Source organism: Bubalus kerabau, chromosome X (assembly GCF_029407905.1).
Source record: "Bubalus kerabau isolate K-KA32 ecotype Philippines breed swamp buffalo chromosome X, PCC_UOA_SB_1v2, whole genome shotgun sequence".
In the NCBI taxonomy this organism is placed as follows: Eukaryota; Metazoa; Chordata; class Mammalia; order Artiodactyla; family Bovidae; genus Bubalus; species Bubalus kerabau.
The window spans coordinates 94,001,996-94,029,911 of record NC_073647.1 but is presented as its reverse complement, the minus strand read 5'-3'; the positions used below and the strand labels follow the sequence as shown (position 1 = coordinate 94,029,911).

General features: G+C 41.8%; 1 protein-coding gene across 1 annotated transcript; it reads left to right on the top strand.

Moving 5' to 3' along the window:
- Positions 1–27,916, top strand: GCNA (germ cell nuclear acidic peptidase). Its single transcript, XM_055565339.1, has 13 exons — positions 1–4; positions 85–181; positions 3,027–3,133; positions 3,736–3,790; positions 11,644–11,690; positions 12,098–12,134; positions 14,570–14,652; positions 17,083–17,436; positions 19,587–19,662; positions 22,887–23,031; positions 25,478–25,616; positions 26,591–26,795; positions 27,095–27,916. Exons 1-13 carry the CDS (start codon positions 1–3, stop codon positions 27,342–27,344), a joined length of 1,599 nt encoding a protein of 532 aa, XP_055421314.1. The 3' UTR covers positions 27,345–27,916.

The following is a 27,916-nucleotide window of genomic DNA, read 5'->3' as shown; positions in this document are numbered from 1 at the left end:
ATGGGTGAGGTTGGTGTATAATCTATTAAGACTTGAGAAAGCCAGAGACTCTCAACGCACTCACTTGTGCTTGTTCCTGTTTAGCTTATAACCATTCTGGCTTCTTCATCTACCCTTGTAGTCTCATTCTTTATGTGGACTGTTCCTTCCCACTTTGTATGGTGGTTGAACTCAACCACAGGTATGAGGAAGGAGGATATCCATGTATCAGGGACCAGAACAGGCTGTTCAGGTGCCTGTTTTCACAGAGATATAAACAAGAATTTGTTTCCAATAAAATATCTGGTGCTTTACCTCCTAAGTTCTGTGGACTGTAACCCTCAAAGCCCTAATATAGGTTGGTGTTTGTTTCTTGGAAGATGGAACAAGAAAGGTATCCAGTAACTTAGTCATAAATACCTACCACCACCCTCTTGACTATTTATCAGGAATCTGCATCAGTTATTTTCAGTCTGCTTCAGCTCCTTCTGCCTCCAGTCTAAAGGAGTTTATGTACCTTGAATAAACTTGTGTAACTTGTCGTTTGATTCCAGTCCTAAATCCACTCTTTACTTGAAGCACATGCCTTTTAATATTAACTACAGCTGATGTTCAGATTCTTTCCCCAAACCTCTGAGGCACACAGTTATGTAAGCCTCATTTTATGGAAGCAGCTTATAGAGGTAAATTGAAAGTTTCTTATAAGAGATAAGGTTATAATGATAAACCTTTTTTAACCCAATTTCTTATCAACTCAGAAAGTACCTTTATATATGTAGATAGGCAGTTTGGTGCTTCAGACTAATTAGTGCTACTGGAATTTGAATTCTAGCTCCGTGCCACTTTTTAGCCACTGATTGCTGTAAAATGAGAGTACTAACATTGCTTTTTAAAAGTGTCTGTAAGGATTAAATCCAAATAAAACGTTTGGAACCGTGTCTAACATGAGATAAACTCGTTATTAATATTTTTAAATGTCAAGGACATTTTGTTTGTATTCTGTTGGCCAAATGCTTAAATTATGGGATGTGTGGGGTTTTGCCAGAGAATCGGGCACAATATAGAAGGCATTTGCTTACCTCTGTGTGTGTTTTTTTTTTTAATCTACCCCTGTTTGTTTTTCTTGGTGTCAGGAGTGAGTGCCAAAAAGCTTCAAGTTCACTCCTCTATATCTGCAGAATTCGGGGGGTTCTGGAAGCGGGCATCACAGTTCAATGTTGCCAGGCACTTTTGGGTTGCTGCGTCACTCTTATCTAGGGGTTTGGCCCCCGTGCCCCGCGGCCCCCCCCACACGGGCCCCCGCACCTCCCGCCCCCGCGCCTCCCGCCCCCGTGCTCCCCCGCGCCTCCCGCCTCCAAAGACCCCCACCCCGCGCCCCCCCCACGCCTCCCGCCCTGCGCCCGACCCCCCCCCGTGCCTCCCGCCCCGCGCCCGACCCCCCCCCCCCGTGCCTCCCGCCCCGCGCCCGACCCCCCCCCCCCCCGTGCCTCCCGCCCCCGCGCCTCCCCACGTCCCGTGCCCCCCGCCCCTGCATTCCCACGCCCGTGCCCCTGTGCCTGCGCCCCTGTGCCCGCACCTGTGCCCCCACCCCTACGCCCCTATTCCTCAACTTCATGCGTGATTGAGGGAGGCGAAGGAACCTAGAGGCATGGGCAATTCAAGCAAGAAACAGGGCTCGCTTATTCAAATGCTCGCAAATGATGAAACTGTTCTGGAGGATTTGGCTCGGTTTTTCCCTGTTGCCCCCCAAAATGAAGGATCGCTAAACTACGTTCTCTGTGTGAAATGGCGCATTCACTGTAGAAGTAATGCACGTGATTCCGGAAGCACTGTTCCAGGGCGCCAAATTCATAACGGCAAAAATTTGAATCTGCCTGGTGAACACACTGATAGGTGGGTACAGGGAGGGCGGGAATACGTCAGTTCCTACGAACTGCTGAGCCCGGGCTCTATAAAAGGGCTTGCGCTTGGCGTCTGTTACAGTTGCTCGGGACCTTGCACGCCATCCACTTGTCTGAGGAGAGCAGCGATTGACTAGGCCAGAGGCTGCAGAAGCAGGTAGGTTAACCGAGGGTACCAAAGCGAGAGCAAATCTTAAAATTTGTTGCGGTTGAGCAGACTTCATTAAAGTGAGGACCACCGTAAGCCCTGGACACTGATTGTCCATGAATCTTGAGACTGAGATTTTGGCAAAATATTTTGCCTGTTTGCACCTAATGCTTTTGTAAGAAGGAATTTTTGTGCATGTATTAGTAATATTAACTCCGCTAAAGATGGGGGATGGGCAAGCAGATATATTAGTAATATTAACTCCGCTAAAGATGGGGGATGGGCAAGCAGATATATTAGTAATATTAACTCCGCTAAAGATGGGGGATGGGCAAGCAGATATATTAGTAATATTAACTCCGCTGAAGATGGGGGATGGGCAAGCAGATATATTAGTAATATTAACTCCGCTAAAGATGGGGGATGGGCAAGCAGATATACCAGTTTGGGGCATAAGGAAATAGAGGCCTGGGAGGTGGCATGCAACTGCAGCAGGGTGGAAGGCTGACTGGATGGAGGTTGGAGTACGGAGGTAGGGGCGGGTGGAGGCTGGGTAGGGGTGCATGTGCGTTCCTGGGGGTAGGGTGGGGGAGGGGTGGGGTGGCGGAGGGGTGGGGTGGGGGAGGGGTGGGGTGGGGTGGGGGAGGGAGGCAGGGGCATCGATGCCTGATCAGCTAGGGGTGAGAGGCAAGTGTGGGAGGGGGGAATGGAGGAGTCGAGGCCCAACTGGTGCAAGACTCACTGCGGGCACTGGGAGGTGAGATGGGGGAGGGGTCTAGGTCCCTGGGGAAGAGGAGGTGGGAGTGGAGGCCTGATTGGTGCAAGGCTGGCTCCAGGCAGCAGCAGGAGAAGGGTCTAGACCTGTTTTTGAAGGACCTCCTGGGGAGAAGAGGCAGAAACAAGGTGAGTGGAAGTGTGCGTGAGGGGTGGTGGAGGTGTCGAGGTCTTATTGGTTCAAGACTGGAGGGAGGAGGAGTCTAGGCTTGATTGGTGCAAAGGTGGCGGGAGGGGGAGGCAAAGGACGGGGAGAGGAGGCGCTATGTTGAGTATGATGGTGAACAGAAGGTTCGAGGCCTGATGAGTGCAAGACTGGCTGAGGGAGAAGGTGAGAGTAGGAAGATGGAGGTGTGGGGGGAGGGTGACCTGATCCTCTGTGGGAGGAGGGGGTTGGGGAATTTGTGAGTTGGATTGAGGTATGTGGGGATGTGTGGCCTGGTCTGTGTAAGTCTAGCTCTGAGCAGAAGTAGGGAGGTGGTGAAGGTGGGGTGTGAAAGCCTGATGGAAGACTTTATTGGGGTGTGAGGTAGAAGTAGGTGAAACAAAGATGTGGGAAGAGGGGAGAGGGTGGTGATGTGTGTGTGGGTTAGGAATACATTTAAGGGTAAAAGAGCATTGGGCCAGGGACCAAGTAGCGCATGCTAAAGCCATATAACAGAGAGAAAATTGATCTGGAGGCTGATGAATGAGTGCTCTCGCCTATTTCTGTAATAGGTGGCGGTTGATGTGACATAACATCAGGAGCCCCCATGTGCTTTGGGCATTCTGACTGACCTTGGTGGGGCAAGGTGGGAGAAAGGTCGACAATAAACAAATTTAAATACTTCTTATTTCATGGAGTGAAGTTTTGGTTTTAAGTTACAGTGAAGAAGCTGCTTAAAGGCAAATGCAGAGTGTAGAAACATCTAATTGGTTTTGGTTTCTTAACAGATGTGGACATGTCCAAAGAAGGGGTTGACGATGTGAAGACCGAGGATGATAAATGGTGAGATTTGAAAAAAATTGTTTTCAAACCGATTTTCTTAAAAAGTATACATTTATGTCATTTAGAGTCTACATAATGTATAATTTGGTTAGTCATAAAATGAGAATTGTGAAAAGAGATCTTAGAATCATGGGAGTCCAGTCTCCTATCCAATGCATAAACCCTCTATATAAGAGCTCTTTTAGCGACCAGGAGTATACAACTCCATGAAGCAACTTAATGCATTGTTGAACATAATTTCTAGAAAGCTCGTCATTCTGATGACCATCAAGTCTGTCCTTTTGTTATTCGCACCCCATTGTTCTCAGTACTCCCCTCTAGAAGTGCACGGATGAAGTATTTTTCTTCTCCGTGATAGGTATTTTAAAATAGTCTCATCTCTTAAGTCTTCATTTTCCTGAAAGGTTGCTCTCTTTTTCTTCTTTCTAGGTAAGATAAGCATACAGATAAGTGTATGGTGTGGAAGAAAGTAGAAACCATAGACTAGAGAGTCTAGAAATTGACCCAAATGCATATGAAAATTTAATTCATGATGGGAAAAAAAGACATTTCAAATCAGTGGGGAAAAGATAGATTCACTGACAAATAATTTGAAGATAATTGGTTGACCATTTGGAAAACAGCAAGAATTGGATTCTTACCTCATCACTCCTTATAGCAAAATAAATTACACATGGATAAAATACTTCAAAATTAGAAGTGAAACCATTAAAAATGCTAGAAAATATAGCTGGATTTTATTTCCAATAATTTTGAAGTGAGGAATGTCTTTCTAAATTTAATATCTTAACAAAAACATAAAAATGAACAAACTGACAAAATATTTGTATTACTTATGATAAAAGTCTATCTTCCTTAGTCTATAAAGAAAAAAGTTAACAATTAGGGAGTTCCCTGGTGGCCTAGTGGTTAGGATTCTAGGCTTTCACTAGTGGCCTGGGTTCATTCCCTGATTGGGGAACTGAGATCTCACAAGCCATGTGGCATGGCCAAAAAATAAATAAATAAAAGCAACAATTAAAAGGTGAACAAAGAGAAAATGGGCAAAAGTTTTAGAAGGTAGTTATCTGGGAAAAAATACAAATGGCCTATAGTCATTAAAATTTATTCAAATTTTAATTTTATTATTTAAAGAAATTTTAAACAAGTTACCATTTTTCATATATCAGATTAGCAAAGATTTAAAAAATTTTGATAATACCCAGTGTTGGCAAATCCATAGGGAAATTTCATGCCGTCATGGTGGGACTATAAATTGGTACAACCTTTATGGAGTGCAGTCTGGCAATATGAAAATTTTAAATGTCCATGTCCTTTGAGCCAGTAATTCGACTACAAGGACTTTTTCTTTTTAAAAACAAGTGGTTGTTTCATACATGTTCTTTTTGTAGTTCACTCTTACTTTCTCTTGACTTCTTCCCCCTACTTCTCCCATGTCCCTTCTCCCTGTAACTCATGCTCATTGGATCACATACAAACATACACAGACTGTTTTGGTCTTTGTTCAGTTCTGTGGATGAAGGACGTATGATTAATTACTAGTGCACTGAGAACTACATACAAGGATGTTTACTGCAGCATTGTTTGTAATAACACAAATTTGGAAGGAGTTTATATATCCTAAGGGTGTACTTGAAATAAATTATGGATCATCCAAAAAAAAAGTGATAAGAACTATATATGCTGATAGTAGAAGTACTAAGATCTATAAAGTCAAAAATTGTAAGCTGCAGAATAATTCATAAAGCATAATACTATTTATAAGAAAAAAGTTTTGTGCACTTGACTTGTAGGGGTATGTGCTTATGCTTGAGAACTTTTCTAAAAGAATAAGAAACATGATTTATATCTGGGAAGTGGGACTGTTGGAAGAACAGGGACAAAGTGTTTTTCTACTCCTGTGTATTTATCAGTCACAAAACTGTCTGGTAAACACTTTTTCTTGATAGCCTTTAAAATGGGGAGGATTAATAAAAGAATGCAGCAAACAAACATTTGGAAACATATCTTAAGAATTAATAGAAAGAAATGCTAATTTAAAATTATTTACTGCTTAAATTAGCAAATTTACTGCTTAAATTAGAAAATTTTAAATATTTAGTCTTATTATAGTAATATTCCTGACACCGTAAACTAGTACGACCCTTTGGAAACAAATAAGGAAATGTACCTAGAGCTATAAAATTGGTCCTACTTTAGACTGAGTAATTTGACTTCTGGAACTCAATCCTAGAAAAATCCAATTTATGAAAGTAATTAAATGCACAAAGATGCTAGTTGCGGCATTCAACTAAAGAATCAAAGTAATGTGTGTGTGTGATCAAAAATGCACAAGGTAAAGTCCCGGCTCTCTCCATGACCCTCAGTAACATGCCCCAAATAGGGAATTCCCAGGGCAGGCACTTGGTTGTCATTAGTTCTCCCCTAAGAAGCAAGCAAGTATATTCTGCTTTATAAATCAGCCCCTTGAAAACTTGGTTAACAGGAATCACTCCTCTAGCATTTGATGAAAAATTGAGAAACCTGAATTCCTGAAGCTATAGATGCAAAGGCCAGATGCTGGACTTCTGCTTGGAGATTGCTCTTGAGGCTGGACAGCAGCCTGCCAGGCTCTCCACCTGCCCCCGCTGCAAGTTAGGACCATTATGTCTCAGTATCTGGGCACTGTATTTTCATTAATGCAGGTGATATTGTTAGTTGTTTGTTTATTTTTGCTTTAGGCTGACTCTGTACTTCAGGTTGTCTCATAGATGGGCGTATATATGTAATTAATTTTTTTTATTTGGGAAAAATTTTTTTATTGATAAATCTTGAGACAGTATTGAGTAGATATTTTAAAAGGCCCCCCATTTAAAAATTTATTTATTTTTAATTGAAGGATAGTTATAATATTGTGTTGGTTTTTGCAATACATCAGCATGAATCAGCCATAGGTATACATATGTCCCCTCCCTCTTGAGCCTCACACCCCTCTAGGTTGTCACAGAGCCTCAGTTTGAGTCCCCTGAGTCACATAGCAAATTCCCACTGGCTATCTATTTCATATTTGTTAGTGTATATGTTTCCATGCTACTCTCCCCATTTGTCCCACCCTCTCCTTCCTACCCCTCCCCCCGTCCATAAGTCTGTTCTCTATGTCTGCGTCTCCATTGCTGCCCTGCAAATAGGTTCATCAATACTGTCTTTCTTGATTCCATATATATGTGTTAATATATGATAATTTATTTTTCTCTTTCTGACTTACTTCACTCTATATAATAGGCTCTAGGTTCATCCACCTCATTAGCACTGACTGAAATGTGATCCTTTTTATGGCTGAGTAATATTCCATTGTATATACTTATCACAGCTTCTTAATCCATTCATCTGTCAATGACATCTAGGTTGCTTCCATGTCCTAGCTATTGTAAACAGTGCTGCAATGAAATCTGGAGTACATGTGTCTTGTTCAATTTTGGTTTCCTCAGGGTATATGCCTAGTAGTGGGATTGCTGGGTCATATGGTGATTTTATTCCTAGTTTTTTTATGGAGTCTCCATACTGTTTTCCATAGTGGCTGTATCAATTTACATTCCCACCAACAGTGCAAGAGGATTCCCTCTCTAGCATTTATTGTTTGTAGATTTTTTGATGATGGTCATTCTGACTGGTGTGAGGCGATATCTCATTGTAGTTTTGATTTGTGTTTCTTGATGTTGAGCATCTTTTTGTGTGTTTACTAGCCATCTGTATGTCTTCTTTGGAGAAATGTCTGTTTAGGTCTTTTTCCCACTTTCCCCCCCCACTTTTTGATTGGGTTGTTTGTTTTTCTGTTATTGAGTTGCATAAGCTTCTTGTATATTTTGGAAATTAATCCTTTGTTATTTCATTTGCTATTATTTTCTTCTATTCTAAGGGTTGAGTTTTCATATATGTAATTAAATTTTTAAGTGGAAAAATATTACTTAATGAGATCTAATAGACAAAAAATCCTTTAAAAATGAGGTTCAATGGGGATGTGGGTGGGAGGATGGAAAATAATGAAAGGGATCTTTGGAACCACTTTTTGAGATTCATTCATTTATTCAGCAAATATTTATTGAGTACTGACTTTGTACTTAACAGTATGAAACAGACACACTTCGAGATCCATGTACAGGTTACTGTCTGAAATGGGAGATAGATGCATGTAAACAGGCAATAAACAGTATAGTGTGGTAAATGCCGTGAATGGGGGAGAAGTACATGACCCTATAAGATCTTGTTTAATTTTCATAGTAGCCCTCTGAGATAAATGGTTCTTTTACAACTGAGGCCCAGGTTTGATTTACAGAAATCTAGGTGAGCGGTAATGATGGTTTAGAGTAGGGTAGGGTGGTGATAGTGAAGTTGGAGAGATTTGGATAAGTATAGAATATATTATCGTTCAGTTCAGAGACTTTCCCCACATCTTAACATTTCTGAGGCTGGGATGCTTCATACATTTGATAGCATGTCATCATTTGATAGTGTTTTTTCCTTTCTTAGAGGTACATATAATAATGTATTAGATTAGATGAAATACACTCTAGAAGTAGAGCCAACAGGTCTTGCTGATGGATTGGATATGAGAGGTAAGAGAGCAAAATCAAGGATGACTCCTAAATTTTTGGTTTGCATTACTGGTTTAATGGTAGTGCCATTGACTGAGATGAATAAAACTGTAAAGGAACAGAATGGAAGGACAAAATTAAAAAAAAAATCTGTGTTGGCCATGTCACACTTTAAATATGTAGTAAATATCCAAGATATCACATAGATAGGTGGAGATTCAGTGGAGAGTTCACGCTAGAAATATAAGATTGGAGGACATGGGGTCTAGGGATAGTAGAATGAATGACCCAGGAGAGGGGTCAGTCCTGCAGCACAGCATGGAAGATGGCAGGAAGCAATTCCTTGAGAAGGCTGCAGGGGAGAGATCCAAGGAATAAAGGAGGGTATGGCCTTAGATAGTGGAGGGGACACTGCGGTCCTTGTTAAGGCAGAGTCGGTTATAGTTACAGACAGGTCAGTAGATTTGTTGGTGGGAGGATGAGGGTGTTCCTGCATGATTACCTCTTATTTTCCCAGTGATTTATGGGACAAGGTCGTTGAGGAGGTTTTGGCACTCTGACGGCAGAAATGCTACTGAGATACATAATACAAAGAGTAGGGGACTGGTTTTCACTGAGCAATCAAAGCCTAATTCATACTCTCTGGTGCTCACTGAATAGTTTTTGTTTTTTTGTTTTTAAGCACAAGATTCTTTGTTTTGTTAATGACTACCACACAATAAGCATGCAGAAATCCCATATTGTAAAAATTGCCCTGTTAGACTCACTTTAAAAATAATTGGATCAGAAAAGCAAATGGGTCACCTAGTGGGCTGGCTATTATAGATGCTAAATAAATGGCTGAATCAATGAATGAATGAACCATAGATGTACCCATCCTTTGTAATTATTCCATAGTTATTCAGAAATTACCAATAGAATACAGGCCCATGTTAAAAATAAACAATACAGAAACATCTAAAGTAAAAAGTGAGAGTCAACCTCACATGTACACACCCTCCCATTCTTTTGAAGTAATAATTACTAATAACTTGATATTTATTCTTTTATATCTTTTTCTGTAGTTATAGAAAAGCATAATCTGTGTGGTTTATGGCTTCAGTTTTAAAGGGAAGATCTCTGGGTACTTAAAAGTTTTCAAGGGCTTTTATTTGATGTATCTTCAAAGCTTTCTAATATGATTTCTTAGTCTTTCCATGGTAGAGTTCTGAGTAAGCCAAATGGCTTTTCTTAGGTGCATATATTTTCTAATACGCACCTAGTGACATGAGTCTTGAAACACTTTCTAGGGGTACTCCTGGTCATAAATTTTACTGAAAAGGGTACTACATTCTACTTTTTTGACCACTTATTTCTTCCTTAGTGCTGTCCTCAGACCTTTTTACTTTTCCTGTTGGTTACCTGCCAACCCAGAATTCGATGTTTTCTCTTTGGGGATTAGAGTGGAATCTGTTGTATAACTTTTTGTGTCCTGTTTCTGATCCCTGATTCCTTTTGTTTGACCTCTAAAGAAAATGCACATGTGTGTGTGTAACACAGAAGTGTGTGAAAAGATAGATGATGTATGAATCACATTTTAGTTTATATGTAGTGATGTATATTGATAATAGATTTCATATAACCAAAGTCACGTTTTGACCCATACCTAGGAAATCAAGAGATTTCATTCTTGATTGAACAAAAATGACCTGAAGCCTAGTATTGAATAAGTCCAGTGTGCAATGACCAATAAATGAATAGAAAACTTAATCAAGGGGGTGAGTCAACATGTGTGTTTAAAAGGTATATAATCAGTCCAGTAATCAATCTCAAGGCCAAAATAAAAGTCTACAAGAAGTGGTTAAGGCTGATTTTTATATGTAAAACCTTATAAATATTTTATAAAACTTAATAAATATGTAAAGGAATATAAATATATGTTAAACCTTAGAGCTGTGATGCCCAATTTTTCAGCACTTTACTTTCCTCTGTTAGCTGTATGTCACAATAGTTCATGATAAGATTACCCATGAGTAGGTCCTAGAATTGGAACCTGGCTCCAGCATGGAAGTATGGCTTTTCTGAGCTGGATTTTGAGACTCTCCAAATCATCATGAGTGGCTGATTTAGGGGATGTCCAGTCACTTGCTATTTGGTGAGCTAAAGAACCCCCTGCTGGAATGTGCTTTGGTGTCACCTCAGATGGTACAGTTGTCCCTCAGTATCTGGGGTAGGTGGGGGATTGCTTCCAGGGCTCCTCTTGGATACCCAAATCCTTGGATGCTTAAGTCTCTTACATAAAACTGTGTGATAATTGCATATGTTGTATGCACATCCTCCCGTACACTTTAAATCATCTCTAGATGACTTATAATACCTACTATGATGTAAATGCTACATAAATAATTGCCATCATGTAGCATATTCAAGTTTTGCTTTTTGGAACTTGCTGGCATATTTTTTGAGTGTTTTCCATCTGAGGTTGATTGAATCAGCAGATGTGGAACCCTTCAATACAGAGGGCTGACTGTAATGTGAAGCTCGAACAACCAGCCAAGCAGCCTGCTGCTAGCTGGGGTAGAATGAGTGCTAGGGCCTCTGGCAAATTGTGAGGCAGGGAAGCAATGGACCCAATGTCATGGTTCACCACAGGAAGCAGTTGCAGGTTTGAAATCACCCTGTGTTTTCTCCCCAAGAAATGTACTTCAGCATTTGTGCATTTACAAGCAGCAAAGCCCCAAAAGGTGTCCCCCTTGCTCTTTTGCCCTTTTGATTTTTAACTGTAATCTCTGTATCCTCAAGTCCTTTTCCCTGTGGTCCCTTTCTTGGAATTCACTTTCATATCTCTATTTTTATTTTTAACTTTATTTTTTACTTTTTGGCCCTACCTCATAGCATGTGGACTTAGTTCCCCAACCAGGATTTGAACTTGCTTCCCGTGCATTAGAATGTGGAGTCTTAACCACTGGACCACCAGGGAAGTCCTCATATCTTTAAATAGAAATATACCACTGGGCAGAAAACAGGCTTCTCACTGATAGCTAATGATACTCAACTAACATTCTTTCCCTGACTTTGTGCAGTAGAGCACAAAGCAACTTTGAGCAGCTTGTGGCTTCTAATTTTTCTTCTCCTCCACTACTGTGATCTTCATTTCATAAGCCCTTAAAAGCCTTTTTACATTTCAGAAACTCAGATTGGTGGTTCTTTTCATATGAGATTTTTGACCTTTGGTAGCTTTCCTTTAAAACAGAACGTATGTTAGTAGCTTTCCTTTAAAACAGAACATATTTTATTTTGCAGTCCCGTTGTTACTGTGGACTCAAACAGTGAAGAAGATCCTGACTGCTGTAAGTAGTCTCCTCAAAATAGTAATTAACAATCTAAAGCGTAATTTAGCCATGTCTTCATAGAGATGACTGAAATGTGATTTTGGACATTTAGTATAAGCTGTTCTAGCTTTGTTTCTTTTAGGGCTCTCTAGATTGGTGAAACAAAGTTTATTTCCCTACTGTGAGGAGCAGAGGACGTCCTCTGCGCTTCTTTTCCAATTTGCTTCCTGTCCTTTTTTTTCATTATAGATCTCTGTACTTTTATCTCCTCTCTGTCTGTTGTGGGAGATGACTTAAAGAGTCCACCATAAATTTTAACCAAGTCTAATTTATGGACTTTGGTTTTAGGGAGTTAAAGACATAGGTAATCAGATTTGACCATGCTTCACATGCTTACTAATGCCCTCTTTCTTTGTCTGATTCAGATATAACTGGAGTGGAGATGAAGAACAACAAAGTCAGGTGGGTAGGAGAATTGGTGAAAGTTGACTTTTAAAGGAATAATGTTTGGGTAAGATGATTTCAGAATAAACATCACATTTTCTCTGTGAATCCTATGTTCAGGGTTATAATGGGTGTTGGATCTCACAACTGGGTTCAAAATACTAGACTCCTTATCACTGGCCCATTATCTAATTGGTCAGTTTCTTCTTCATAATGTCTCTCTGAACCATCCCTTAACTTCTAGTCTCCACTACTAAGGCCTTTATCAGTTTTTACCCTTGTATTCATGCAAGAGCTTCTTAAGTGGGCTCCTCACCCTGATTTATTCCTCCTCTGATCAAGTCTGTATTCTGCTTCCAGATTAATCTCGTGAGACACTGCTTTGATCATATTAATTTTCTATTCAAATTGTCTATCTAAGGGAAATCAAATAGGTAAGCCTAGGAGTTAAAGTCCTCTGTGAATTGGCCATAACCTGTCAGCATTATCTACTACTTTTCCTATTTAGGAGTCCTCTGCTACACTAAGGGGTGTTGCCCAGGTGCCAAACTATAGTGCTAAATTTACTGGAATGAATCTGAAATAACTTGTTTCTATATCAGCTCCTTGAATCCTGTAGGAATGTGAATTGGTCATTTCTGTTTCCCACACGAAGACAAAATAATGCTGTCAAGTGGGAAAAAGTTTTTCTGGCTACTTCTGATTTATATCTGTTGATTATTTTTGCAGCATGCAAGCCACCAAGCCTGACACCAATGTGTGAAGTCAGCAGTTGCAATCAGCTGAAATTCTAGATCTGAATAATGCATTGTATAAAGCTATCTATTGGAAATGATCGGTTTTGTTATTTATATTTTTGAAGTTAGGTCTGTTGAGGTATGATTTACATACAGAAAAACTCACCCTTTTTAGGTATATATATAGTTTGATGAGTTGACAAACGTATATGGTATGTATATGGACTAGGTACTGTAAACCATCACCACAAAGATGCAGAATTTCCATCATTGCCATTTACATTTTGAATGGTATGTCATAGATCCTTAGAAATATCCTGATTTTCAATATTATATGCTATAGAGCCCTTGATTGAAAATAAATTTAAGTATATCCAATTGGTTTCTTCCTGTCTCCACTAGATAGATGTTGAACAAATATGTAAAGAAAATCCATTTCGAGGTGTCTTCCTGGAGTGCCCACAGATGTTGATCCAGTTCTGGGGCCTTCTATCTGTGGGATACTGTAGGAAGGGTGGATTTGGGGAAGAAGGTGATGTGTTCAGTTTTGGGTATGCTGAGATTGAGGGGCCTACAGGCAGGGCTGATATTAAAAGCATTTAACAACCAAGAGATACAGACAGGGATTAGTCAGGATGGCTGCCTGACTGGTTCAAACAGACACCACCAATAAACATTTGGTGAGGCTGTACCTGTGTAGACTGACTAAAAATTGACCCTACCCATAGGACATCCAGGTAGGACATTGGCACTATGGAGCCAGAAGTCAGAAGCAAAGTTGGGCTGGTGGGTAGATAATGTTTACCCAATCCTTAGGGATTGATTGGCTTGGCATGAAAGGGATATGGATAAAACCTGGGGACAAGCGAGGAAGGGAAATGAGTGAGAAGGAGTGGGCAAACAGGTGAGAAGAGAACCAAAATCAAATAGTGTCCCAGGAATCAAGAATTTTAAGGATGGAATGAATGGTGAACAAGAGAACAAAGGTCTATAAACTTGGCAGCTTAAAAGTGGTGAATATGAAGGAAATGGATGAATAGATTTGTGTCTGTAACGAGGGCAGACAAGTTCTCTAGCAGCGTTTTAGGTAGTTTTCTCTCTCATCATAAAGGTATATCACACTTATACACTGTGTAGGAAATAAAGGTGGTGAATTTCAGCCTTCTGGAACATGTGACCCAAATACCTGGGACAGCTGAGAATGACAGTCCCAGAGGTGTGCCCACAACACCCGCATCCTGGGTGTCACAGGGATACTGCTCACTTAGAGAGGTGGTGCTGGCTTTGGGCTGCAAAGAGTAGCACCCGGGAGAAACCTCCCCACCGAGGCTGCCTCTCTGCATCTGTGGTAGGGGGACTCTCAACGTGGATAAAGAGAAATGGCAATTAACTAGACTTTTCCTTAATCATTTTCCCCTCACACCAAAACCATTTGAACACACACCCTCTGACAGCCCACTTCAACTCTCAATACTAGACAGATTCCTCCCTTTGAAAGGATTCAGACAGATGGAAGGGTTTGGTAGGAAGGTAGGAAAGATGGAAAATCAGGAACAATGATTGAGTAGTTCCAGAGGAGGGGAACAGAGTTACTTTGGGAAACCAACAAAATCATTTCAAAGTGATTTTGCTCACTGGACAAAAGTATAATAGAAAATGCAATGAAAAGAAGAATGTTGCTTTCATGCTTTTGTTTTTCTCCATCCCATCACTCAGCTACGTGGTGATTGACTCAGACTCTGATAATGAAGACGTCCCTGTGAAAAAGAAACCTAAGATAGGTGAAATGAGACGCAAAGGCAAGTATACTACTAACTTAGAGAAAGAGCTGTGCAGTGCAGCCTCACCACGCACAGTCATCTCAGGATGAGAGTTGGCAAACATTCTGTTTTGAATCATTCCGTAGTGAGTGCCACTGTTTTTCCTTCCTATGTGCTGGGTGTGGATATGGCTGGGTCCCCTGCACTCCCTGGTTAATTTCCTAACAGAGCAGCAGCTGTTCCTGCTACCATAGAACCCAGGGATCACCCTCTGTAGGGTTCTTACCTACTCAGCATTATATTGCAGGAGCAGAGGAATTTAGGAACTCACCCTGAGCAACATGAATGTTGCCCTGCTCTTCTGCCTTCCACTCTTCATCTCTGTGTGTGGATGACAGGGAGGAGGAAGGGATGCATTCTTTTCAGTCTGATGGAGATTAGGATATGTGAGGCTTACAGGCTAGCTGGCGGTGACTTCTCAGGGGTACATGTGTTTTCTCTGTCTAGCTGTTTGTCTTTGCCTTTTGTTACCCTCTTTATATTTTCTAGAGAGTCCTGTTTTTCTTAGTGTGTATTTGCCATAACATATCCTTGCCTCTGAATTCAGAGGCCCTCATCACCTTCAGGAGGTGTGGAGTTTTACTTGCAATTCAGAACCTGTTCAGTGGGTTTGAGACATAGGAAGACTAGGAGCTTCTTAAACCTTTGGGATAGTATTTTACTGATCTCCGTTTGCTTAGGACCTGACATAGAGCAAGAGACACAGGCACCTGCTTAAAGTACTGGCACCCTTAAAAATTCTGGCTGTTACTTTGGTAACTACCCCCTGAGATAGCATTGGCCAGATTCTGCTAGTTAACCTGGGATATCAGAGCAGGGAAAGGATAGGTGGCTTGGAACCCTCATCTCCTACTGTTTCATCACCTGTCCCATTTGATTTCTTTTTTCCCCTCCTCTCTAGCTCTGAGTGGATTGCCTGAACAGGGCGGAGGTCCAGGTGCAGAGTAGGGGGTGTAATATGACAAGCTTCTGCAATGTACACAGAGCCCCAGGGGAAGTAGCTTTAGCGTAGGGGCCTGAATGACAAAGCAAAGTCAGTTGCTGACTCCTTTAATCAGAAGATCCATAAATCGGGTTGATTTACAATATTTTGTCAGTTTCAGGTGTGTTAGTTACATAGCAAAGTGATTAGGTTATGCACACACACATATATTCCTTTTTTCTATTATTTTCCATTTTAGTTTATTACAAGACATTGAATGTAATTCCCTGTGCTATACAGTAGATCTTTGTTGGTTATCCATTTTACACATTGTAGTGTGTATATGTTAATGCCAAACTCCTAATTTATCTTTCCTCCCTCGCCTACCTTTTTCCCCTTTTGTAACCAGAAGTTTGTTTTCTAGGTCTGTGAGTATTTCTGTTTTATAAATTTGTTCATTTTTGTCCCTACTTTTTAGAATTTAAGTTGCATGTGGGAAATCTTTAAATCTTCTAGGAAGGATGACTTTTTTCCGATAGGAATACCCACTGCTTTTTCCTTCCTTACTGCATATCTGCAGTTCTTTTTTTTTTTTTTAAGTTCTTTGATAATTTAAATCATAGATGAAACTCAAAGTATATTATCCCAAATATGGAATTTTAGGATAAAGAGTTTTTGTACCATAAATACATTTTTATAACTTGTCTGTGCTGTGATTTATATATTTTACATCCAGAATCAAAGAAATCTAGATGCTGAACTCTTGAGCAGAACCCAGACAGCTTGTGTCTTAGGCATACTGCCCCTTGTTTCTAGATGAACGGATGGGTCCTCCGTGAGGCTGGGGACCATCCCAGTGTTCCCAGGGCCTCTCGGTGCTGGCATCAGAACTTCTCTCCTCATTTTCACATCAGTGTTTCTGAGAGCTTTGAACTTATGGACTAGTTTAAGAAAGAAATTTTAGGGGATAACAAAGGATTGCCAATTTTTAATTTGTCTAATGATGGAAATAAACTCCAACTATCATCTGTCATCAGAATTTCATAAAATAAAGAGCACCAAAAGTTTAATGACAACATAATCTCGAAATAAAGTACAGTCCTTTAAGTTACAGAAACCAGGCTTAATTCGCAGGGAGAACCCACTTTATTATTCTCATTTCTTTCTTTTTTTTTTTTTTTTTTTTGGCTTTGGCCCAGTGAAAATATACAAGTTTCAGACCTGTGGGAACCCCTGAGCACCTCCATGGTGCTACTCAGAGAATGTGATTTGAAAATTGCCTCTGGGTTTGAATTGCTATTTTATCTGTCACTGTTCTCGGTAAAATAAAGTAGCAGAGGGAAAACAGTCTAAAATAACTGATTCTTAACTATGATTCATTATACCACAGTTCCTGGCTTGTTTAATTTGTGCTCAATAATCTGAAGTTGAGGGGGGTGTGAGGGTGGGGGGAGTATGTTTATACATGATTGTGTTTCAAATTTCAGGTGAGAGTCAGGAAGTGTCTGATACTAAGAAGCAGCTAACCGAGGAGCCTCCAATAGTTATCAGTGATGATGATGATGATTTGGAGAAACCTGCGGTGATAGATAATTCGTGTGATCAGGACAAAACTGCCAAAATTGAGGAAAAGGATGAGTGTGCCGTCCTCCAGCACAAGTTCTCTTCTGCAGCTGGTAATCAGAGTCTTCAGAAAAATCTCTGCCAGCTGCCAAATGATGATCCTAAAGATAAACTAGAGATTTTAGACGGAAAGTTGTCAACTAATGAAGATCCTATACCTGTGGTGGAACAACCACGGAAAAGGAAAAATAAAACCAAAAACATAACTGTGCCACCTGGTAAGCCAATCAAACCAAGTATGTCTGTCCCACTGACTAAGCCTAGTGCAACAAGTGTGCCAGCCAGGCTCGCTGTTCCCTTTCCCCCAGATATGTCTGTCTTGTAGAGTCTGTCTTGCTTATTAACCCTCTGCCGTGTTTCAGCAGCTCTCTAGTGGCCAAGGGTGGCAGCCATCACAGTGAAAAGGCTCTTTCTGAGGAGGGGGAGGAATGGCCTTGTTGTCCTCATGCTCCCAGGCCTAATTGCCACTTTGCTGTAGGAAGCTGTAAGTCTGAGCTGCTCCTCCCTCCCAGGTTCCCAAAGTTCCCAGACTTCATCAGTAGTAAGAGCACTTACCTAACTGTGTTAAGTATCTTTTCTGAATCTGTCCCCCTAGTCGATGGTGAGCCTTCTTTTCTTTTTTCTTAGCTGCACCTTACTGCATCCAGGGTCTTAGTTACCTGACCAGGGATCAAACCCATGCCCTCTGCAGTGGAAGCACAGAGTCTTAACCACTGGACCATCAGAGAAGTCCCGATAGTGAGCCTCTTGGTGAGAGGGTTCTCACTCATCTTTTAGTCTCTCCCAAAGTCTAGCCTGGTAGTTGGCATGTAATAGATGTTTAATAACTTTTAGATAAATGAATGAAGGGCACTACCTCCTAAATACATGAATTTCTAGCTAGTTCAGTTTAGTCGCTCAGTCGTGTCTGACTCTGTGACCCCATGGACTGCAGCACGCCAGGCTTCCTGTCCATCACCAACTCCTGGAGCTTACCCCAAACTCACGTCCATCATGTCAGTGATGCCATCCAACCATCTCATCCTCTGTTGTCCCCTTCTCCTCCTGCCTTCAATCTTTCCCAGCATCAGGGTCTTTGGCAATGGTCAGATCTTCGTATCAGGTGGCCAAAGTATTGGATCTTCAGCATCAGTCCTTCCAATGAATATTCAGTACTGATTTCCTTTAGGATTGACTGGTTGGATCTCCTTGCAGTCCACGGGACTCTCAAGAGTCTTCTCCAACACCGCAGTTCAAAAGCACCAATTCTTTGGTGCTTAGCTTTCTTTATAGTCCAACTCTCACATCCATACATGACTACTGGAAAAACCATAGCTTTGACCAGATGGACCTTTGCTGGCAAAGTAATGTCTCTGCTTTTTAATATGCTGTCTAAGTTGGTCATAGCTTTTCTTCCAAGGAGCAAGCATCTTAATTTCATGGCTGCAGTCACCATCTGCAGTGATTTTGGAGCCCCAAAAAATAAAGTCTGCCGCTGTTTCCCCATCTATTTGCCATGAAGTGACAGGACCAGATGTCATGATCTTAGTTTTCTGAATGTTTAGTTTTAAGCCAACTTTTTCACTCTCCTCTTTCACTTTCATCAAGAGGCTCTTTAGTTCTTCATTTTCTGCCATAAGGGTGGTGTCATCAGCATATCTGAGATTATTGATGTTTCTCCTGCCAATCTTGATTCCAGCTTGTGCTTCGTCCAGCCCTGCATTTCTCATGATGTATTCTGCATATAAATTAAATAACACGGTGACAATATACACCCTTCACGTACTCCTTGCCTGATTTGGAACCGGTTTGTTGTTCCGTGTCCAGTTCTAACTGTTGCTTCTTGACCTGCATACAGATGTCTCAGAAGGCAGGTCAGGTGGTCTGGTATTCCCATCTCTTTCAGAATTTTCCAGTGATAAATGAATTTCTAGCTGGAGCAACTAGCAGTGTGGGTGCTAGACAAAGGAAGAAAATTTGGCTTGCACACTGGATAAAGGTGCTGCCTAGGATGGGAACCACCCTCCTCAGAGCAAGTGTGTGAGCTATGCCACACCATTTCTTATAGTGCTTGTGCCTCTGTTGTCCCCACAATCTACCCTGTGGTATATTCATGTAGCTTCATAATAGTCCTCAGTGCCTAGGATAGAATCCTGCCCCACTTACTCTGCCTGCAGCTCTGTGACTCATGTAGGTAAAATCTTTCATGCCACCTGATAGAGTAGGATGCATGCTTCAGAGAGAAGCTTTTAGTTTATCCTTTTTAGTTTTTATCAACAGTAAAATGTTACTCTGGGCTTGTCTGTGGGGGCCTCTCCTGGGTTTACCTTCCTGTTAGTTGCCAGTTGGTACCAATTTTCAGGGTATGGATGAACTATTATCTTTTCAGCTGTTAAAGAACGGAAGACGCGTAAGCCTTCAAAGAAGAAACCCAAGACAGTGAAATCTGAAAAACCGGAGCCTGGGTATGTACTGCTCACAGTCGGGGCTCAGGAATTGACTGCACAGTTGTCACATGCGAAGCCATTCACTGGTCACGTGGGAGGGTCTTTGAGGGGGTGAAGAGGTCTGGTGGGCAGTGTGGGACAAGTTTTATATCCCTGAATTGGGAGGATAGACTCAGCAGCATGAGGAAGGTGGGGAGAGGAGGAACCTCTGTGCCCCCTTCTTCCCTGTCCCTAGCAGAGTTGGTGTGGGCACTCCACACAGAACCCAGCAGTTCTGGGCAGACTGGAGTTTTTACCCCCACAGCAGCTCTGGCCTCTGAGATTTCCTTTGTCTTTAAACTTAGATTGTTTAAATGATGTGTAGCCAAACAAGATCATTTTTTTCAGGCTAGATACAGCCTTATGGCCACCAGTTTTCACAGAACTAAAAGGCAGTAGGAATGCTGAGAAGGCAGAATGAATGTGTTCCCATCCATTGGAATTGGGGGGAGGCAGTCAAGATTATCTTCCAGGGTTTCAGATGAACCCTTTAAAAAGTTTTTTTTTTAATTGAAGTTTAGTTGATTTACAATATCATCTCAGTTTCAGGTATACAGCATAGCAATTCAGTGTGTGTGTGTATTTTCAGATTCTTTCCCCTTAGATGTTATATTACATAATATTGAGTATAGTCCCCTGAGTTGTATAGTAGATCCTTGTTGATTATTTATTTTATATGAACCCTTATTCTTACTATCTATATATTCTTGCTAATTTTTATATCTTAAATGTTAGGGTGAAAGGGATTGCTTGCAGTCCATTTATCATTATTAAGCTATATGTTACGTATATATTGATACTGGTATCATATTGTTATATATTATATTGATAGTGAAAACAGCAGTTTTAGAAAACAGTCATTTAGACCAAAGACATATTAATGCTCAAAGGAAGCAAAAAAAAATGCATTTCCTCACTTAGATTTCAAGAACTTCACTTTTTCTCTTAAAAATGTGATAGAGTGAACATACTATTTTTTTTAACTTACATTCAGGAATAATGTATACTTCCACCTGAATTATGTTACAAAAGGAGTATATTTGAAGGACTGTATGTTTCTTTTTTTTCCTGTATTTTAGGGCAATAAATGCATCTTAAGGGGAGAATAAAAATGATATGTCAGGCGTGAGGGCAACAGAGAAACTGGACTTGAGTAGAGAGGCTCTCTGTTTCTGCGTTTCTCTTCAGTTTGGTGTAGCCTTTCTTAGATGGGCCCCCTTTTAGCAAAGCTTCTTCTCTGGATTCTTAGATCCATATTTAAGCTGCTTTGCTTCTAGGGACATGTGTCTTGGGTGGGTCCCAGGTTGCTTTGCTAGAGAATGAGACGAATGAAGGAAGAAGCTGCTCCTTTGTGTCTTTGTCCTCTGCCTCATCCAAAGAAGGCTGGCCTGTATGGACTCTTCACTGTTGCCTTGATGCTTCCTGTTTTAGTCTGTAGGCTTCCTGTTCTCAGCATTGTTCCCATGGAGGCTGATGAGTGGTCATGGTGTCTGATGTACCCGTCTGGGGTCTTGTTGGTTCCTCTGATGTGGAGATGCTCAGCCTGCAGTAGAGCAGCATCACCACTGAAGTGAAGGCTTGCTAAGCCACAAGCTGCTTGACATGAGCACAGATACATGCAGAGGTCATGCTCTCTGCTGAGGTCTGTAGAAGGTTTAGGTTTTTATCTGCCACCTTTTCTGATGCAAATTTGCTTTCAGAGCTAAATAATTGGAGGCAGAAATGTTAGTCACCCATATCAGGTTTTGGGGTGAGTGATTCTTACTTTAGCTGCCTTTGTCTTGTCTGGTACTTTTCCCCCACCTGTAACCTGGGCACCTCTCATAGGGTTTTATTTTGTGACTTAAGGAGTAACAAGTGTCTTGGCAAAATCTCTGTTTCAGGAGTTCTGTTAAGTCAGAAACACTTTCCTATGTTTGCTAGTGGTTTATCTTTTCAGCTCTGTGGGCTGATCTTTTTGGATTTGTGGATTGTCCAAGCCAAGATTAAAATGCTTCAGTTTAAATAAGTAGCTATTACAAGTGTGTGTTTTTATGGGCTCTGCACTATTCTTTTTTTTTTTTTTTTTTGCACTATTCTTTGTGCATTTGAATTATGCCTTGAAAGATGGGACAGCAAAAGTGGTCTAATGGAAAGACCACGAGATTTGGGTTGGTATATTCAGTGTCTCTGAACTTTGGGTAAGTCATTTAACTTCTGAACTTTTGTTTTGTCATGTGCTAAGTGGAAATGGAAAGAATAGTAGTGGCTTCTTTGGAGGATGGTGTGAGGATTAAATATGATGATGTAAAAAAGAAATTCTTGGCAATTGGTGAAGCACTCCACAGAGGGTGGGTCTCCAGAGAAGTGGAAGTGTGACTATTCTAGGCCACGGACAAATAGGTTTTGCCAAGGTATGAATGAACTATGCGAAATGTCAGTCCATGTCCTGGGAACATTTAAGTTGCTCGCTTTGGCCAGAGTGGAAATGGTAGCTGGAAATAGAGGTTGGAACCAGGTTGACCTGGGCCTTAAATGTTAGGCCACACAGTGAAAATGTTAGACCACACAGAGAGGGACATCACTGGAACATGGCCTAGGAAAATTAATCTGAAGGTATATGTGTGTGGTTGGATTAGAAGAAAAAGAGCCTGTAGGTAAGGAACACAGTGGGATGTTGTAGTAGCAAGGCATAGAGAAGAGGACAGGAACTTGACCTAGGGTGATAACAACAGGGTAGAAAGGAGAGGCTGGCGGGAAAAGATGATGTGAAGCAGACAGTGATCTGTCTTTGTGCCTGGTTGAATATGGGGTGAAGGAGAAAATGGATTTTAAAATGTCTCAGGTTTTCAGCCTATTGTAACAAAAGTTGGACAATTAAACACATTTAGCTGGAGACATACTCAGGTTAGTTGGTTGGAAATTTGCACTGGGCACTTGTAAACTCAAAACTAGATCTTAGGAGAGAGGTGGAGACTGCAGATCCAGGTATGGGATCGCTCCTTTTGGGGTTGGAACCATGGGCTTCACATCTCTGACAGTGTGCAGGGAGTGAAGGCAAAAAGGCTATGAATGGAACCTTATAGGAGATGCCCTCGTAGCAGGAGCTGGAAGGAAGAGAGACCAGCGAGTCTTCTAAGTCTTTCTTGATGTGACCTGTATATACGCATTTCTTCTATTGATTTCTTTCGCTCAATAAAACTCAGCTGAATTTACTTTTGCAGGAATTCTCAGTGCAAAATACCTGGATGTTTCTTACATGGCCTTGAAAACTTAAAGGAGTATTCTGGAAGGAATTACAAACGCAATAAGGATGAACTGATTCAGAAAATCTATGCTCTGCTTAACAGATCTGTCTTTGATCAAAAGGTAGAGTCAATGAATAAGCACCTATTGAACACTTGCTGTATGCCCAGCTCTCTTGGGTGCTAGGAGGTGTGCAGATGTACTAACTGTATATTTCCTGCCCTTGAGAAGTGTGAGTTTAGATGGGGAGGGGAGATGAGACATGCATATGTGAAAGAAACGGAATGTTTTGTGGGTTATAGTATGTGGTCCAGACTGTTACTACCACAGGCGATCAGCAGAGGGAGAAATCACTGAGAGCCTGAGCAGTTGGGAAATAGGATTGCCTGGAGGAACTGAGACTTGTTTTGGGTCTTGAAGGATGGTAAGGGGAGAGAACAGCAGTGGTTGGGGAGATGATAAGTGTTGAGGCTTGACTATCTGGAAGAGAGGGTTTGTGTTAAGGATACTAGGAAAGAGCTATGGGAGCTTGGGTATTACTGAACCTCTGTTTGCTCATCTGTAAAGCAGGGGCAGTAGTAGTATACCTCCTACCTACTGCACAGAATTACTGTTAGGCCTGGTAAGTGAATCCCCCTGAAGTACCTAGAACAAGGCCTATGATATGGTGAGCAATACATGTTAGCTTGCTGGGAGCTGGCATATTGCATATTGAGTGAGGATCTGTAATAGCTCAACTGGAATTCTATCACTGCCGGGAGCCAGCGTGAGGCACTCCGCCCATGACAAAGGTCATGAGGAAGGAGGCTCGACATACGCAAAGGCGGGATCGAGCCTCAGGAGTCCCCCTGGAAATTCTCGAGCATCTAGCCCCAAAACCAGAGTCTGCCTACTTTCTGCTTTGTGCTTTCACCTACACCTCTGACTTTACGGGGGGCTGTCCCCCACTACCTCTCTCTGGAAAAAGAGTTAGCTTACAGCTCCAGTTAATAATTCCTGGGTGTGACAGTGTTTAACCTACAAACTCCTTTGGAAATCCTCTAGCCTGCCTGAATAGGTTTTTCCGGCCACATGTGATTGTTCAGAGCCTCCCAACTGTGAGAGGCAGGAGATGTTCTAAACTGCCTAAACACAGATTCCTTTGAGTAGTTAAAAGATTGATTAGAAAATGTATTGGTGAAGGGTTTTTCACTTGTTGGGCCAATGTTTGCTGCTAAGTCTCCATACTCCTTACCTACTGTGTCCTTGGCAGTGTATTGATTGATATAATGGGTGTATAGAAATGTAAAATGCCGCTTTGTCCAATGCTTTTTGGAAGGCTGGCGCCTGACTTTGGAATAATCACCTTTAGAGAAAGATAAGTTTCTTAAAATGTTAACAGGCCTCCGGGCCAGAAGATGATGTCAATCACCTGAACTTTTGCATATGATAAGTTTGCAGGAAGAAAGCCTGGCTTGCTGCATGACTCTACCCCTTCCCCCATTATCCTCTATGCATACCTTAAGGTATAAAAACTACTTTGGAAAATAAAGTGCGGGCCTTGTTCACTGAAACTTGGTCTCCCCATGTCACTCTCTCTCCCAAATTCCAGCTGAGTGTCCATCTGGAGCGCGGATGTCCTCTGCGACCATTTATTTGCCTGGGCTTCTAAGACCCACTCGAGAAGGTGTCTAAGGTGGGGCACCTTCCGCTATTCGAGAGGGCGCCTGCGGCCTCCGTGGTCAGAGCTAACCTGGTGTCACGGGTTATATTGATTTTCCGCGTAAACCAAGCCACTCAGCTTCTTTTCTCCACTGAATTTTCCTACTGAGCTATCCTTATTTCAGCCGCTTTTCTCCACCGAATTTCCTCACTGAGCTATCCTTATTCTATTACTCTTTGTATCCTTAATTAAAGTGTAATTAAGCAGTTATTCCCTGACCCTCGCCTAGCCGTCTCTCCTTCGAATACCCTGGCTCAGCCGGGGCTGGTCCCCGGCATTAGCTGGTGTAGGCCTGGTTAATAGGGGGTCTTGGGAATCAGGTTGGAGGAACTTAAATTGAAATCGGTAGGCACCACTGCCCAGGAATATGATATAACATGGAGTGGCTGCTGAAAGAAATGGTTTTGTCAGTAGCATGGGGGTGTGGACTGGATCGGAGAGAGTCTGGAGGCAGAGAGACCTGTGGTCATTAGGTTTTTCAGACTTTGTTGTCTCTGGTGACAAAACTTTCTGCATAGAAAGTTCTTAGATCTTTCTAAAGGTTCCCCAACCTTTGGAGCCCTTCCTGATGACACTGATATTACATCAGATGACTCTGATGAGTGGAACCTTAGTGTTGTGAGTTGCACGGTCTCTGTCTCCTAGCCCAGCAGAAGTGTCCTTTCCTTGGCTGCCCCTGACTTTTGTCTCCATGCAAGGGAGCAGAGATTCTGCATTCATATTCTTGCAACAATCTTGTCTTTACCTGGGCTTCAGTTTACATTTTATTATCCCCAGAATGTTAGATTTGCAAAACTCTTGAGTGGATATTTTCTGGTCTGCTTAGAACTGCTTTTTGATTTGTTCTTGTTTGCTTTTTGTTCTCAGTTGCCGGAGAAAATCGACATTGTCTGGAATAATAAGATGCTGAGAACTGCTGGCTTATGCACCACTAGCAAGCTTCGATACCCTAAGAGAGAGCGTTATGCTAAGATTCAGATTTCTCTGAAAGTCTGCGACTCTGCAGGTGATGGTGGGAGTAGGGTAGCTCCTCCACCGTGCTTCCTTCCCACACTTGAAGGGTTACTCTTGGGTGCTGGTGTTCTCTGGCTGCCTGTATCACAGTTTTCCCTATCACTCCTGAGTGGACAGGTCTACTGTGTGTTGCTTAGAGGACATTATTATTGGATGTCTCACCACCACTGAGAGTCTAGTTTGTCCATATTTCTGCCGGGCCTAACTTAATGCAGCTCCCCATTGCAGGCGGCAGCATCTCCATTCTCCCAATAACAAGTTCAAGGGTCCCTATATCTAGCCTATCACTGGATGTTCATAATGACTGTCCTATTATCATTCCTTCTCTGTCTTTGCCTTTGCCCAGCTATGGACCCCTATCACCTCATTTTTCTCCCTGCTCTGTGCGATTTCCTGATAGGAAACCTCAGGCTTGCCAATGCCTAGAGTATGGCTTACGAGGCCTTTGTACTTTGCCCTCCTCCATCGGCCAGTCTTGTCTCTCACTATTCCACCTGTGCTTTAGCCAGACTTTCTTCATGCTGGCTTTGAAAATAGACTGCACACTTTCCTGACCCCAACCTTGGCTCACTTTTCCCACCACATCTAGAAAGGCCTTGATAATTTTGCCAATCCAGCCAATTGTTAATTGCCCAACTTTTCCATGGAGCTTCTCCTGACTAAACCCCACTGAAGTTCTTGGAGGGTGGCAACTGGGTCTCAGCTGGATGTATTTGTAGCAGTGTCCCATAAAAAGAGCACACTGGAGCTTTTCTGAATGCACTTGCTCACCTATGGCTCTCTGCCATTAACAAAATTGGGTTGAAGTAGGTTGAGATTTCACTTTCAGAATCCTGAGGAGATAACACTTCTTCCTGCCCACATATGCTTGTGGGTCTGGTCGGGTGGAGAGTCTAGGGGTGGTTGGGTAACAGACCAGGGGTAATTGGTTTAAGGCTCAGGATTTCTTTCCATTCCTCTCCTAAGACCGACTCCGAGACACTTTGATCCATGAGTTATGCCATGCAGCCTCCTGGCTGCTCGATGGCATCTGTGATTCTCATGGTGACATGTGGAGATATTATGCCCGAAAATCAAATATGGTGCACCCGGAGTTGCCCAAGGTCACCCGTTGCCATAACTACAAGATTAACTACAAGATTCATTACGAGTGTACTCAGTGCAAATACAGGTAAGACCCTTCTCCTTAGACTTTTCCAATTATGTTTTTACTGTGGCCTCCACATGGCTCTTCAGAAAGTACATGGCTATCTGACTTGAGGAGTAAAACTTCTCTACGCCTTTCTGTGTCTTCTTTCTCCATTCTCTTCTGCTTTGAGCTGCTGGCCTGACCATAGTCCCTTCCTGGTGTCCCACTTTCTGAGATCCCACAGAAAACGTCTGGCTTTGGACCCAAGGCCAGCAGCTCTGAGAAGATGTGGAGGTACAGTAACTGATTCCTTTGCTGTGTGGTGTCTCTTTCCTCCTTAGGGTCGGGCGCTATAGCAAATCATTGGATACCTCCCGCCTCATCTGTGCCAAGTGCAAGGGCTCTCTGGTCATGTTGCCACTAACTCGGAAAGATGGAACCCCCATTAAGCCCCACGTGAGGCCATTTGCCAAATTTGTACAGGAGAATTACAGAAAGGTCAAGAGGGAGACAGAAGGGATAACTCATGGGGATGTGATGAGAAAGCTCAGCAAGGATTTTTTTGCCAAGAAACAAAGTCAGGGTATTTGACGTTATCTGAGAAGGTATTTGTGTAAGATGAGTCATCTTTGGCTTCATCTATTAGTAAGGAGTTTTAAGAAGATATATTTGATGCTGTGAAACTATGAATATTAGAATTTAAATTCTTTGAAAAACGCTTCCTGTTGTTAATGATGATTGTGCTTCACCAAGGGTTCTGTTGCTAACCATTTTGTGCTGATACTCAAGAGCCCTTTGGATCTACCTTGGGTCTTATATACTATTCTTAACATGTAGAACAAAATGCAAACTTGTAGAACAAAATGCAAAACATGTAGAACGAAATGCAAAAGAGAAATAAGTTTTTGAGAGTGGCAGGTTGAGAGGAGAGACATGCTGCAAAGAGAACATGTTTTAAAGTCAGTATTTCAAAACCAAGGCTTCTGTCTGATGGAACGTGTTACACCTACATAGAAATAAGAGAAATGTGCTTCACAAATTGAGTTGCTCTTGACATTGTATGAAGTCATCTGAACCAATGTATTTGTTCCTAAAATAAAGAAGAAGCCACCTAAGCAGTGTAATTGTTCATGGAATAAAAATAAATGTTTTTTTGCTGTTTA